Below are 10706 nucleotides of genomic sequence, written 5' to 3'. Positions count from 1 at the left end.
CGGCGGCCACCGCCCTAGCTCGGCTGTTTCCCGTTGACGGCAACCACCGCCCTAGCTCGGCTGTTTCCCGTTGACGGCGGCCACCGCCCTAGCCCGGCCGTTTCCCGTTGACGGCGGCCACCGCCCTAGCTCGGCTGTTTCCCGTCGTCGGCGGCCACCGCCCTAGCCCGGCTGTTTCCCGTTGACGGCGGCCACCGCTCTAGCTCGGCTGCTTCCCGTCGTCGGCGGCCACCGCTCTAGCCCGGCTGTTTCCCGTCGTCGGCGGCCACCGCCCTAGCCCGGCTGTTTCCCGTCGTCGGCGGCCACCGCCCTAGCTCGGCTGTTTTCCATGGTCGGCGGCCACCGCCCTAGCCCGGCTGTTTCCCGTCGTCGGCGGCCCGTCACTCGCAGGATTGCAGTGAGCTAGAATCGACCTTGAACTGGGGTGGGAGTGAAAAAATCTGTCGCAAAAAGACCGTGCAGAAGTGACAAGTTCAGTTAAAAAAATGGAGCTTATGAGTCAGTAAGAGATTCTGCAGAAAACAAAGTTATACATTTCCAGTTGGCATGGATATATCATAAACATGACAAAGATGTTTTTCCTTTTAACATGTTGGGGCATCACAGTGAAACCGAATACATTAAATAATGGTAACTGCATAATAGTGTAATGAGCATTAAAAACTATGCAATAGCAAGGTGCTGATGCTGCACTTTGCACATCCCTTCTACAGGATTTTTAAACACAAAACAAAGCAGAGGAATTCAACAACAAAAATTCAACAAGCATGAAGCATTTAAACAAAAAGGCCATGGACTTCTGCACAGCAACATATCACCAAATCAGAAACAACGGACATACCTCTGGCCTCTGCTAGAGTCGCGTCAGAAAAAAACAAACAAATATTACGTCACTGTTTCTAGCAAAACAATAACTCTTATTTCCACGAAAGTAACATAACTAAGCCTAGCCTAAATGAGATTTTTCTCCTCTCATTCCGTCCAACCTATTTGTATCACAGCAGCATTTGTGAGTCACTGATTCTTGCACATATCGCTACTGCCACTTGCCAGCAATTGACCAACCTAACCTAGCTTAGAATAGCCCATATGTTCGAACTCATACTCTTCACCTATTTCTTGACATGAAGCACTTGTGATAAAACATGATAGAGTTTATTTTTGGCTGATCTCAACTTGTGTTTTGATTCAGTTTATTCGTGTCAGCTTCTTGACACCAGACAAAGTTGACAACCACACGAATCAAAACCCCTCAAATCATTTTGAAACAGCTAATCTGATTGTCATGGTAAGCCTCTGTCAAGGGCATTTACTAGGTTGCTCCACAACACAAGCTCAAGGTGCATTACTAGGTCTGCTCCACAACACAAGCTCTCCCTCCTCCAAACGGACATAACCTATAGATCGCCGCACAACTAGTTTGCTGCTTGCCTTTTAGCTGCAGCAAAGGCGTCCATTTAGGTTTGATTATCCATACTCAATGACTGCAAGTTGAAATGTTGGCTTCACGTTTTCATTGGCATCTTTAAAGATAGTCGGAAAGGAAGGAAAATGGAATTGTGTCGCACCCTTGTGAGATTAAGAAAATACAAAGGAATTGAATAAGACACAGACTTATATCTTAATATCAACTTTGTAATCAAGTCATTTGACCTAAAAATCTGTTAAAAACGAGTGCTCAAATGGTGATACTCAGCTTAAGCTTTCAATTAGAAGTAATTTCCTGAATTTTTTACTCCTGCATTCCGGAGCGGTGCAATTTAGTGCTCAAGTTTCTTCGGGTAAAAAATACGCGGAGTAAAGTTCTCTACTAGGCTTTACTTGGTGTTTGTACCAGGCTCTGGTCTGCTGGTGTGGTGTTTGCGTGGTGTGACCCGAAAAATTGGGAATGCATGAACCTTGCATTTGGCCACACGGCTGTATTGTGAGGCCTTTGTAAACAAACCAAGCTTGATGCATGCAAGTGGTTGGAGCCACTAGGGCTCTCGGGCTTGAAGGTACCTGGTGTCCTTGCTCTGTACATACACAGGCATGATTCAGGTGTAGGTGAGGCAGTATATAGCCATTGGTGTCAAGGTTCTATGAGCTTTGTTTACGCTTGATGTTTCAAGTGAACTCGGTTTTGGATGATATCTTAAAACCTCTGAAAGGGAAATATGGGTTTGGTATGTGTAGTTTGACAATGTCAGGCAGGTGTGAAAAATTCGCATAAAATATGGACCCCCGTCCGATCTGTCGTCAGCACGACTGTCAGCTGGAATGCGTGACGTTATACGTGCTGACGGTGCTCCCGATGTGCTGGATGACGGGAAAGCTCTTAACTTTACTTTTCCTTCTTCTTTTACCTTTTACTTCAGACGACACACTAACTCTGGCTTACTGGTGACCATGTAAAAGTGTGGCTCCTTATCTATCCAACCATATGTTCAGTGCTTCTTCCCATCCTGAACTTATGTCAAATCCTTCCCTCTTATTTTAAGTGTGAACTATGACGCTACGAATTTGCTGTGGAAACACAACCACACACCACACCAATATCATTGTCACTTCGCCTTTTCATAGCCACTCTTCGCGGCTCAATTCCCTCCCTATCTGTCTTACGCGGCATTTCCCCGAAATTAGAGACAAGACAAGTTAGAGACACCCTAAACGCGCTCGCCTAACGCAAGAGCAAACTAAATCAAACGCCCGGTTCGGAATTATTTAATCTAGTAGCGCTTGCCCTCCATACTAACGGGCTAACAAAAAATCCTGACGTCATCGTCAGCCGGCGTGTGACGTCACAGTCCATATGACTTCCTTCACAGTCCATATGACCACCTGTTGTCTGGTGGCGTGACGTAGGGCGAATACTGGGCCGTGATTGGTGCTGATAAGCGTGCTGACGACAGATCGAACGCGGTCATGGGGTAAAGGAGTGGAAGAATTCCTCCTTATAGGGTGTTGCTTTACACCCAAAGTCGGCAGTTCTACGACACTGCATGACTGGCTGCGAACTGATCGTGTGACTGCTATGTCGCATGCGCACGTCTGGGCACCACTTCTCACTGGTGTATACGACAGGTGGCACGCTTGTTACAGGGCCTGTTATAGGAAGTCCTTACTATTGCCCGGATGCCGCAGCATAGTAATTTTCCGGAAAGTGCTTGGCTATGGCCTTGGGTGGCTTGATCCGCCTTTGAGCATAGGACGAGGGTACATATTGTTTTCTTAACAAGCTTTGTATATTATCTTGAACTTGACAGAACGATCCCGGGGGTTCCTGGACAGGGAGACAGGCCAAGGCTATATAAACAGACAGGATGAAACTTTGGTAGTTAGCGTGCGCTGGGCCACGGGAAACGAGTGCCCGGTGGTTGGTCTTCCACCCAAAATGTATTCATGTATACGCTGCATATGGTAGCATAAGATAGTCCCACGTATTTTCCCGCAATCCAATTCTTCCCGTGCATATCAAAACGCACAAAAGTAAACAGAACATAAAATCATCTAGAAAGTTGAGGATCAGACAGGGTTGCTGCTCCCACAACGATAAGAAGCCGGACCCCCTGCCCCTTCCTTCTCCCGCCCGTACACCTGGCTGACCAAGTACAAGGGAATGCTGGAATGCTGACCATCACCTTTTGTCCTGCCTGGTGGCGGACAATGAAAGCATTATGCTATGATCCTGAATGAATTAATGTCAGAGGCAGTCAGCCAGCGCTACGTCATGTCGCCATGCCAGCAGCTGTGACACCTCACGCACATTGACCACCCCGAACCTCCACCCAGCGTACGGTCACGCTCTGCCGTCTGGGGTACCGACCAGCCCCCTCCCGACGTCACCGCAGTCCGGTGCAACAAACACCACCTCACCTCGCGGGAGACCGGCAGGACCTGGCGGCGGGAGCACCTTCTCGTGCGCGGGTCTTCTCCTCCAGCGGCAGCACCACACTGTAGTCACGCCGACCCACTCAGAGGAGAGAGGCGGACATAAGCGTCACGCTTCAGCACAGCGCACAGTTTACGCCGTCACAGGCTTGCAGCGCACAGTTTACGCCGGCCCCAGGCTTACAGCGCACAGTTCAGGCCTCACGGCCTCAGGGCGACGCCGGCCGCGCACATCCGCACGAAAAGAAAGGCAGCAGCACGCTGTGGCGACCTTGGCCGGTACGCAGGGGCACACGCACGCAGTAGGTCAGAGGTCACTTTCACGTCTGTCGTGATGTGCGGCACTTGACTCGGTCTCAAATGGGCGTCAGGTCATTGCTATCATGCCACATAAATAATGATCATAATACATATTTGGCACAGAAAAGAGAGTACTTCATTTTCGAGGGAACATGGTGGATGCTGCGAGGACTGTTCAACATTTGTATAGGGTTTGGATTTAGATAGACAATTTGAGCATTTTCAATATCATTCCTCTCATTTCCGAGCCATGTGCAAGCAAACGCGTGCAGACTTTTTCGTGCCGCCCAAATGTAACTCACTCAGAGATGTATGACGTCATAGAAACGCCACACGAATTCCGCCTTCTAAATGGCCATACTGTGTTCAAGGTCGAGCGAATTTGACTTCTGATGTATCCGTGCCTGGTGTAAGTCAGCCCGAATCGTCACGTCACCGGACATAAATTGGCTTCCAATCTGCGATAAGACGCGCCCAGGTGGCCGGTTGTATACCCTTCGCTCGGGCGAGGGTCAATTTAACCTAACCTAATCAATTTTGCCCTCAGATCCCAGGAGCTAAGGGAGATAGAGACACCAGGTTCACAGGATGTCTTAAGCTGTACGTGAACTCACTTAGATCAAAGTTTGAGGTTCCTAGGTCATGACCTGCGGGTCAAATAAGGCAAACACATTCAAATTCATGGTTTTTCTCGAAAGGGCTCCTAGAATGGAAATAACTGTTGTAAGCAAAATGCCACATGCTCATGTTAAGTCATAAACCTTTTTTGACCTTTTGAAGGTCATGATGACCAAAATCATACAAGACCACTCTGAGTTTTGCATTTGGATAAGCGATAAAGATTACGTTAGGCAGTATGTTCCTAAAAACGAAGTGTTGACCCGGGTCATTCTAGGCTAGTGACCTATTCTGACCTTTAAGAAGTCCATGGAAAGTGTAAAATGCAGCTCCTGAAATCAATAAATTAGAAATGAGCGCTAGAAGCGACCACATCCAGCAAGCTCTAGAGTAATAAAACAGGCCGGTTTCGACCTTGTTTTAACCTTCATACCTGACCTTAGGCAAATATAATTTGTTCATTCAATTGTTGTGTTGCCTAAGAAAAAATCTCAGAGATGTATGGCTTCGTATAACACACCGTTGTTGGATCAGATTGAACGATTCCCTAGAAATTTACTTCGCTGAAACCATGGCCTGACTTTGACCTGCCATGGGTCAGCGACCTTACAAGGTAGGTCTAACTTTTTGATGCCAGACGATCTGCTATTTGATTGCATACAGCTGTGCAGAATTTGGCGGCTACGCCAGACCGTTCGAAAACCATTCTGGAAAAACCTTCGGGGGGGGGGTCAATTTGACCCCCACCCCAGAGCGTGTCAAATGCAAGTTTTAAACGAATAAGTTGAGCATCGAATCACGTGGCCAAAATGACGTATTGGGGAGCGTATGCAAGGAATAGAGAATTTATGCTGTCAAGAGCACTCTTTAGCGCTTAAAAGCATACCAACAGTTACAAGCGAGTTTGTCCCTCACGTCTGATACTTCCCGCAATATCTTCAGATGGCAACAGCCCCTATAAGTAGACTGGAAATGATTTCATTGCAAATACGTTATTAAAATGTGCTGGAAGCATCGAATTCTTGCGCACACAAAATATTCAGTATAATTTATTCAAAATGGCATGTTGACGCATTCCAAAATCAAGTCCAAGCACGCCTACCGTGGGCGTTACACACAACAGTCATCGGCCAATCCCAGTCTGTCTCGACCCTGTATGTGTCGTTATCGTAAACACGACAAACTTGGAATGTATTCCAAAAATATGCATCGCAATCGAATCGCTATCAACTTCAGGAGCGAGGTCATATAGTAGGCCATGATAAGGGTGTGGTGGCAACATTCCTCGTGTTGTGTGATCAATCAATTTCAGTTTAAAGCGTTAACACGCGCTCGGGCGGGAGTCAAACTGATCCCCCCTCCCGAAGGTTTTCTAGAGTGGTTTCCGCACAGCGCGGCGCAGCCACGCCAAATTTTGCATAGCTGTAGACAATTGAATAGCGGATCAGTTGGTATAAAAAATTAGATGTGCCTTGTAAGGTCGCTGACCTATGACAGGTCAAATACAGGCCATGGTTTCAGCGAAGGCAATTTCTAGGGAATCCTTTAATCTGGTCCAACAGCGGGGTGTTGGACGAATCCATACCTCTCTGAGATGCTTTCTTAGGCAACACAACAGTTAAATGAGCAAATCAAATTGGCCTAAGGTCAGTTATGAAGGTCACACCAAGGTCAAAACCAGCCTGTTTTGTTACTCTAGGGCTTGCTGTATGTGATAGTTTCTGGTGCTCATTTCGAATTTATTGATAGCAGGAACTGCATTATACATCTGTCATGGACTTCTCAGAGGTCAGAATATGTTATTGACCTAAAATGACCGAGGTCAACATTTTGTTTTAGGAACGTACTGCCTAGCGTAATCTTTGTCGCTTGGTGAAATGCAAAACTCAAAACAATTTTGTATGATTTTGGTCACCATGGCCTTAAAAAGGTCAAACATGGTCACCGGCCTTGAATGAGCATGAGACCTTTTGCTTAGAAACGGTTATCTAGATTCTGGGGGCACTTTGGAGACCAACCTGGAACTTAACCTTGTTTGACCTTTTTTGACCCAAAGGTCATGACATAGAAATCTAAAACCTTGACCTAAGTGAGTTCACGTACAGGTCAACACACCCTGTAAATTGGGCGTGTCTAGCTTTCTTAGTTCCCGAGATCTCAGGGGGGTGAAATTGACCCCCACCCGAGCGAAGGGTATCTAGCCGGCCACCCGGGCGCGTGTTAAGCCAGCGTGTCATTACATGAACAAGACATGTCATATAAATGACGCAATGACCTCCCATTTCATGCAGGTTGACGAACTGAACCCGGTCGAAAGCACTTTGCAGACGATTGAGGAGTCTTTCGGCCTTAGTTCGAGCACAATTGTCACGACCAACGACAACCACAGCATGTGAATTCAAGCCCTCCAACGCCTACTCGATGTCGCCGGTTCAAAACAACCGGTGTGTTGAGAACACCGCAGCTGGCGCTCCATCAGTGATCTGGTCCACGCTCGGACACCAGCACACCCTCCAGCGGCTGTGTGCTAAACGGGCGTCGACTCTCTGCTCCGCCACTGGCGTCGTGGCTGGCGCTCATCGCTGACGCTGTGACTGGCGCTCACTAGTGACGCTGTGACAGGCATTCACTGCTGGCGCTGCTGCTAAAGCTCACCACTGGTGCTGCGAATGGTGCTCACCGCTGGCGCTATGGCTGGCGCTCACTAGTGACGCTGTGACCGGCGCTCACTGCTGGCGCTGTGACTGGCGCCCACTGCTGGCGCTGCGACTGGCGCTGTGACTGGCGCTCAATAGTGACGCTGTGATTGGCGCTCACCGCTGGCGCTGCGACTGGCGCTCATCGCTGGCGCCCACTAGTGACGCTGTGGCTGGCGCTCACTGCTGGCGCTGTGGCGGGCGCTGTGGCTGGCGCTGTGGCTGGTGCTGTGGCTGGCGCTCACCGCTAATGCTGTGGCTGACGGCGAGGTGCCTCCCTAGTCAGACCGTACGGCACCTTTGTGGCAGCCCTGACACCGCACACCGATCAGAGATGTATGAGCTTTTGATAAACGTTTTGTGTGCCATCACCATGTAGTGCCACGAATTGCCCAGTAGTTTAAACCAATGGAAGGGTGGAAGAGCACCAGCTTGAGCAGGTTAGATGCATTTGCCACACATATTTCAGTCAACACAATCCAGTAATAATCATATGGCTTACATGTCTCACATATGTGTAGATCCTGGCTCACTTCAGTCACTTCACATCCAGCTCCCGTGAACCAGCTAACTCGCGGCCGCACCCGGCCAACCCTGCCCGAAGTCCCCGACCACTCTGGCCCGCACGCGTGACCTCGGTCAGGTCACGTGGTCCATGGCCCGGAGGCATGAGCACAGCCGGCCGCGCCGGTTAGACGCTATCAGGGGCTGCTGAATGTCGGTCCTTTACTGCCGGAGCCCATTATTAATGTCCTTTTACACATCTTAAAATGCATCCCACGAACTCAAAGAGATGTTACTTCGCGAATTTCAAGTCAGTAAGTAAGTGAGTCGGGGCGATGGCTGTGTTATTTTGATTGTTGTAATAAATGTTGAAATGGTTTACAATGGGGTACCGAAACATAGCAAATAAATCTTACGAATGCGTGTGCTTTAACTATACCGGATGAAGCCTTAAAGTGACCTATACCTTAAGATCTCAGCTTAGATTTAGCAAACCCAGTGAAAGATAATATGTTTGAAATCCCGAAACCTCTAGACCAGGAGACACCCCGGATCGTGCCCATTATATCCTCGCTGATGTGCACATTTCCCTGCACGATTTGGTACAAGTGAACAGGTTAATGTACTTGACTCAAAGATGATTTACTACTATGTCTAGTTGATGATACCTCTAGACGGACTGCAATGGCCTCTAACGTGATCTTTTTCCCATACCAGCAGACCAAAAAGATGGCTTGCGAATACCGGATGAAGCGGATCTACCAGGGCAAAGTGAAGGCAGTCATCTTTGACTGGGCAGGTGAGGACCTACGGTAGCAAGTTGAGATGACCGTGCCTAACGTATTAAGAGGAGTGACAATCGGGATGTAGCCTGGGGGGGGGGGGGGAGGGGGGCATAGGCTTATGGCCTCCACCAAAAGGCAATACGTTAACGCTATGCACAAGTAATTTTGCAAGAGCTTAGCTGGAACTCGCAAAAGTTTGCCAAAAAATTACATTTGCCCCCTCCCCATGTGAGGAAGTACCAGTGTGACAATGACCAGGCTCAGACTGATAACAAAGCAGATGCAGCATGCTGCATTGGAGGATTATGTGGAAATAACACAGAACCTCAAAATAGTACTTCCCGTCATCTTTTTCGAAAGGAACAAGTTAACAACCCCCTCTTATAATTGAGCACCAGCTCTACACCTTCGTCATCTCACATATTGTAACTTGTAGACTCACCTAGAAAGACGTTCCAGGTTTATGATCCTAATGGCCGTACTGTGCAAGGTGCTGGATGGCGGTGATCAACACTCTTGCCGTCTGGTCTTGCAGGCACGGTGGTGGACACGGGTGTAATGGCGCCAGCCCTCACGTTCCGCTCCATCTTCGAGGAGGAGGGAGTGGAGGTCTCCGACGAAGAGGCCAGGGGGCCCATGGGCATGCACAAACGGGTGAGAGCATACTTGGTTCAGCCGGCTGCAGCCTTTTCCCATGTTTATCACATTCATCTACTTATTTTGGCAGTTTTGAAAGTGATTTGTACTGTGAATCATCGCCATACGTCACGCAACTTCACCTTTCACCGTGATCCATCCTTGTCACACCTGGTACCAATCTTCAAGAAGAGCTTGACGACTTCGTGTTTCACGAATTCGATGTGCACACGAACCTACGTTCGTGTACTCGTGTACTCATTGTACCGGTGTACTCATGAACGCATCGTGTACTCATTCCCAACACCTGCCCCCATGTCCGCTCGCCGGCATGGGCGACATGGACGCCTGCGGCCCGCAGCGCGCGTCATCGCCTCCGTCTACCGCGAGCTGAGTCCACACTCCACCCGGCAGACGCACATCGAGAAGATGCTGGAGATGGGCGGCGTGCGCTCCCGCTGGCTGGCCAAGTTCGGCCGCGCGCCCAACGACGACGACGTCGACCGCATGTACGCCAAGTTCGTGCCCAAGAACATCGAGGCGCTGGCGAAGCACGTGGACGTGATCACGGGCGTGCCGCAGGTGGTGGCGGCGCTGCGCGAGCGCGGCGTCAAGATAGGCTCCAGCACTGGCTTTGTCCGGCCCATCCTCGACAAGCTGATGGTGAGCGGCGACTGGGGCTGAGGGTAAGCTGCGAATGGTGCCGGTGGTGAGATGCGGCTGGTGCTGGTGGTGATGCTGATGGTGAGCTGTAACTGGTCCTGATGATGAAATACGGCTGATCCTCAGTGTGAGTTGCGGCTGGTACTGAAGGTGAGCTGCGGCTGATGATGGCAGTGAGCTGGAGCTGCTGCCCGAGGTGGGGGAGATTGAAGCAAGACTAGGGTGTTGATATTTAATGCTATCGGAATGTCACAAATACATGATCACGGATTCATAGCACACTCACAGAGACACTTTTGCCAGCAATATGATTTAGGCGGGAATGGCACTGCAGCTACCATCATGGCCCGGAATACTTGAGCCGGTGTCCTTCGAGGGCCTGCAGTCAATCACTAGTGCGATTCCGTGCAGGACTTCTCCGGTGTCCTCGGAGCTGTGTGTTAGTTACCAATCATTGAAATCGGTGGCAAGAGGCGCTTTTGAACCCATTGATCGCAAGTCCGCCAGCATTTCCAAACTTTCGGATAACAATTATCTTCGGACAACGACTTGATGTCCCAGAGAACCGCTAGGTTGGGTAGCTCGGAGAGGTCCCATCGGATTTATTCCAACAGCGACATTTTGCGGCCGCTTG

At 49.4% G+C, this 10706-nt stretch overlaps 1 protein-coding gene across 1 annotated transcript; it reads left to right on the top strand.

The window, feature by feature from the left end:
* Nucleotides 1–8717: 8717 nt before the first annotated feature.
* LOC119107254 (phosphonoacetaldehyde hydrolase-like) lies at nt 8718–10093 on the top strand. Its single transcript, XM_037230673.1, has 3 exons — nt 8718–8787; nt 9309–9427; nt 9824–10093. Exons 1-3 carry the CDS (start codon nt 8718–8720, stop codon nt 10091–10093), a joined length of 459 nt encoding a protein of 152 aa, XP_037086568.1.
* Nucleotides 10094–10706: the final 613 nt, after the last annotated feature.

This window comes from Pollicipes pollicipes, unplaced genomic scaffold (assembly GCF_011947565.3).
Source record: "Pollicipes pollicipes isolate AB1234 unplaced genomic scaffold, Ppol_2.1 Scaffold_6686;HRSCAF=7923_pilon_pilon_pilon, whole genome shotgun sequence".
In the NCBI taxonomy this organism is placed as follows: Eukaryota; Metazoa; Arthropoda; class Thecostraca; order Pollicipedomorpha; family Pollicipedidae; genus Pollicipes; species Pollicipes pollicipes.
Note: the sequence above shows the minus strand (reverse complement) of the source record. Positions and strands in the feature narration are given on the sequence as shown.

Coding starts and splice junctions, on each gene's coding strand:
- LOC119107254 (XM_037230673.1), top strand. CDS start 8,718: ATGGCTTGCGAATACCGGATGAAGCGGATCTACCAGGGCAAAGTGAAG. Junction 8,788..9,308: donor AGTCATCTTTGACTGGGCAG/GTGAGGACCTAC, acceptor CTGGTCTTGCAG/GCACGGTGGTGGACACGGGT. Junction 9,428..9,823: donor CCATGGGCATGCACAAACGG/GTGAGAGCATAC, acceptor TCCACCCGGCAG/ACGCACATCGAGAAGATGCT.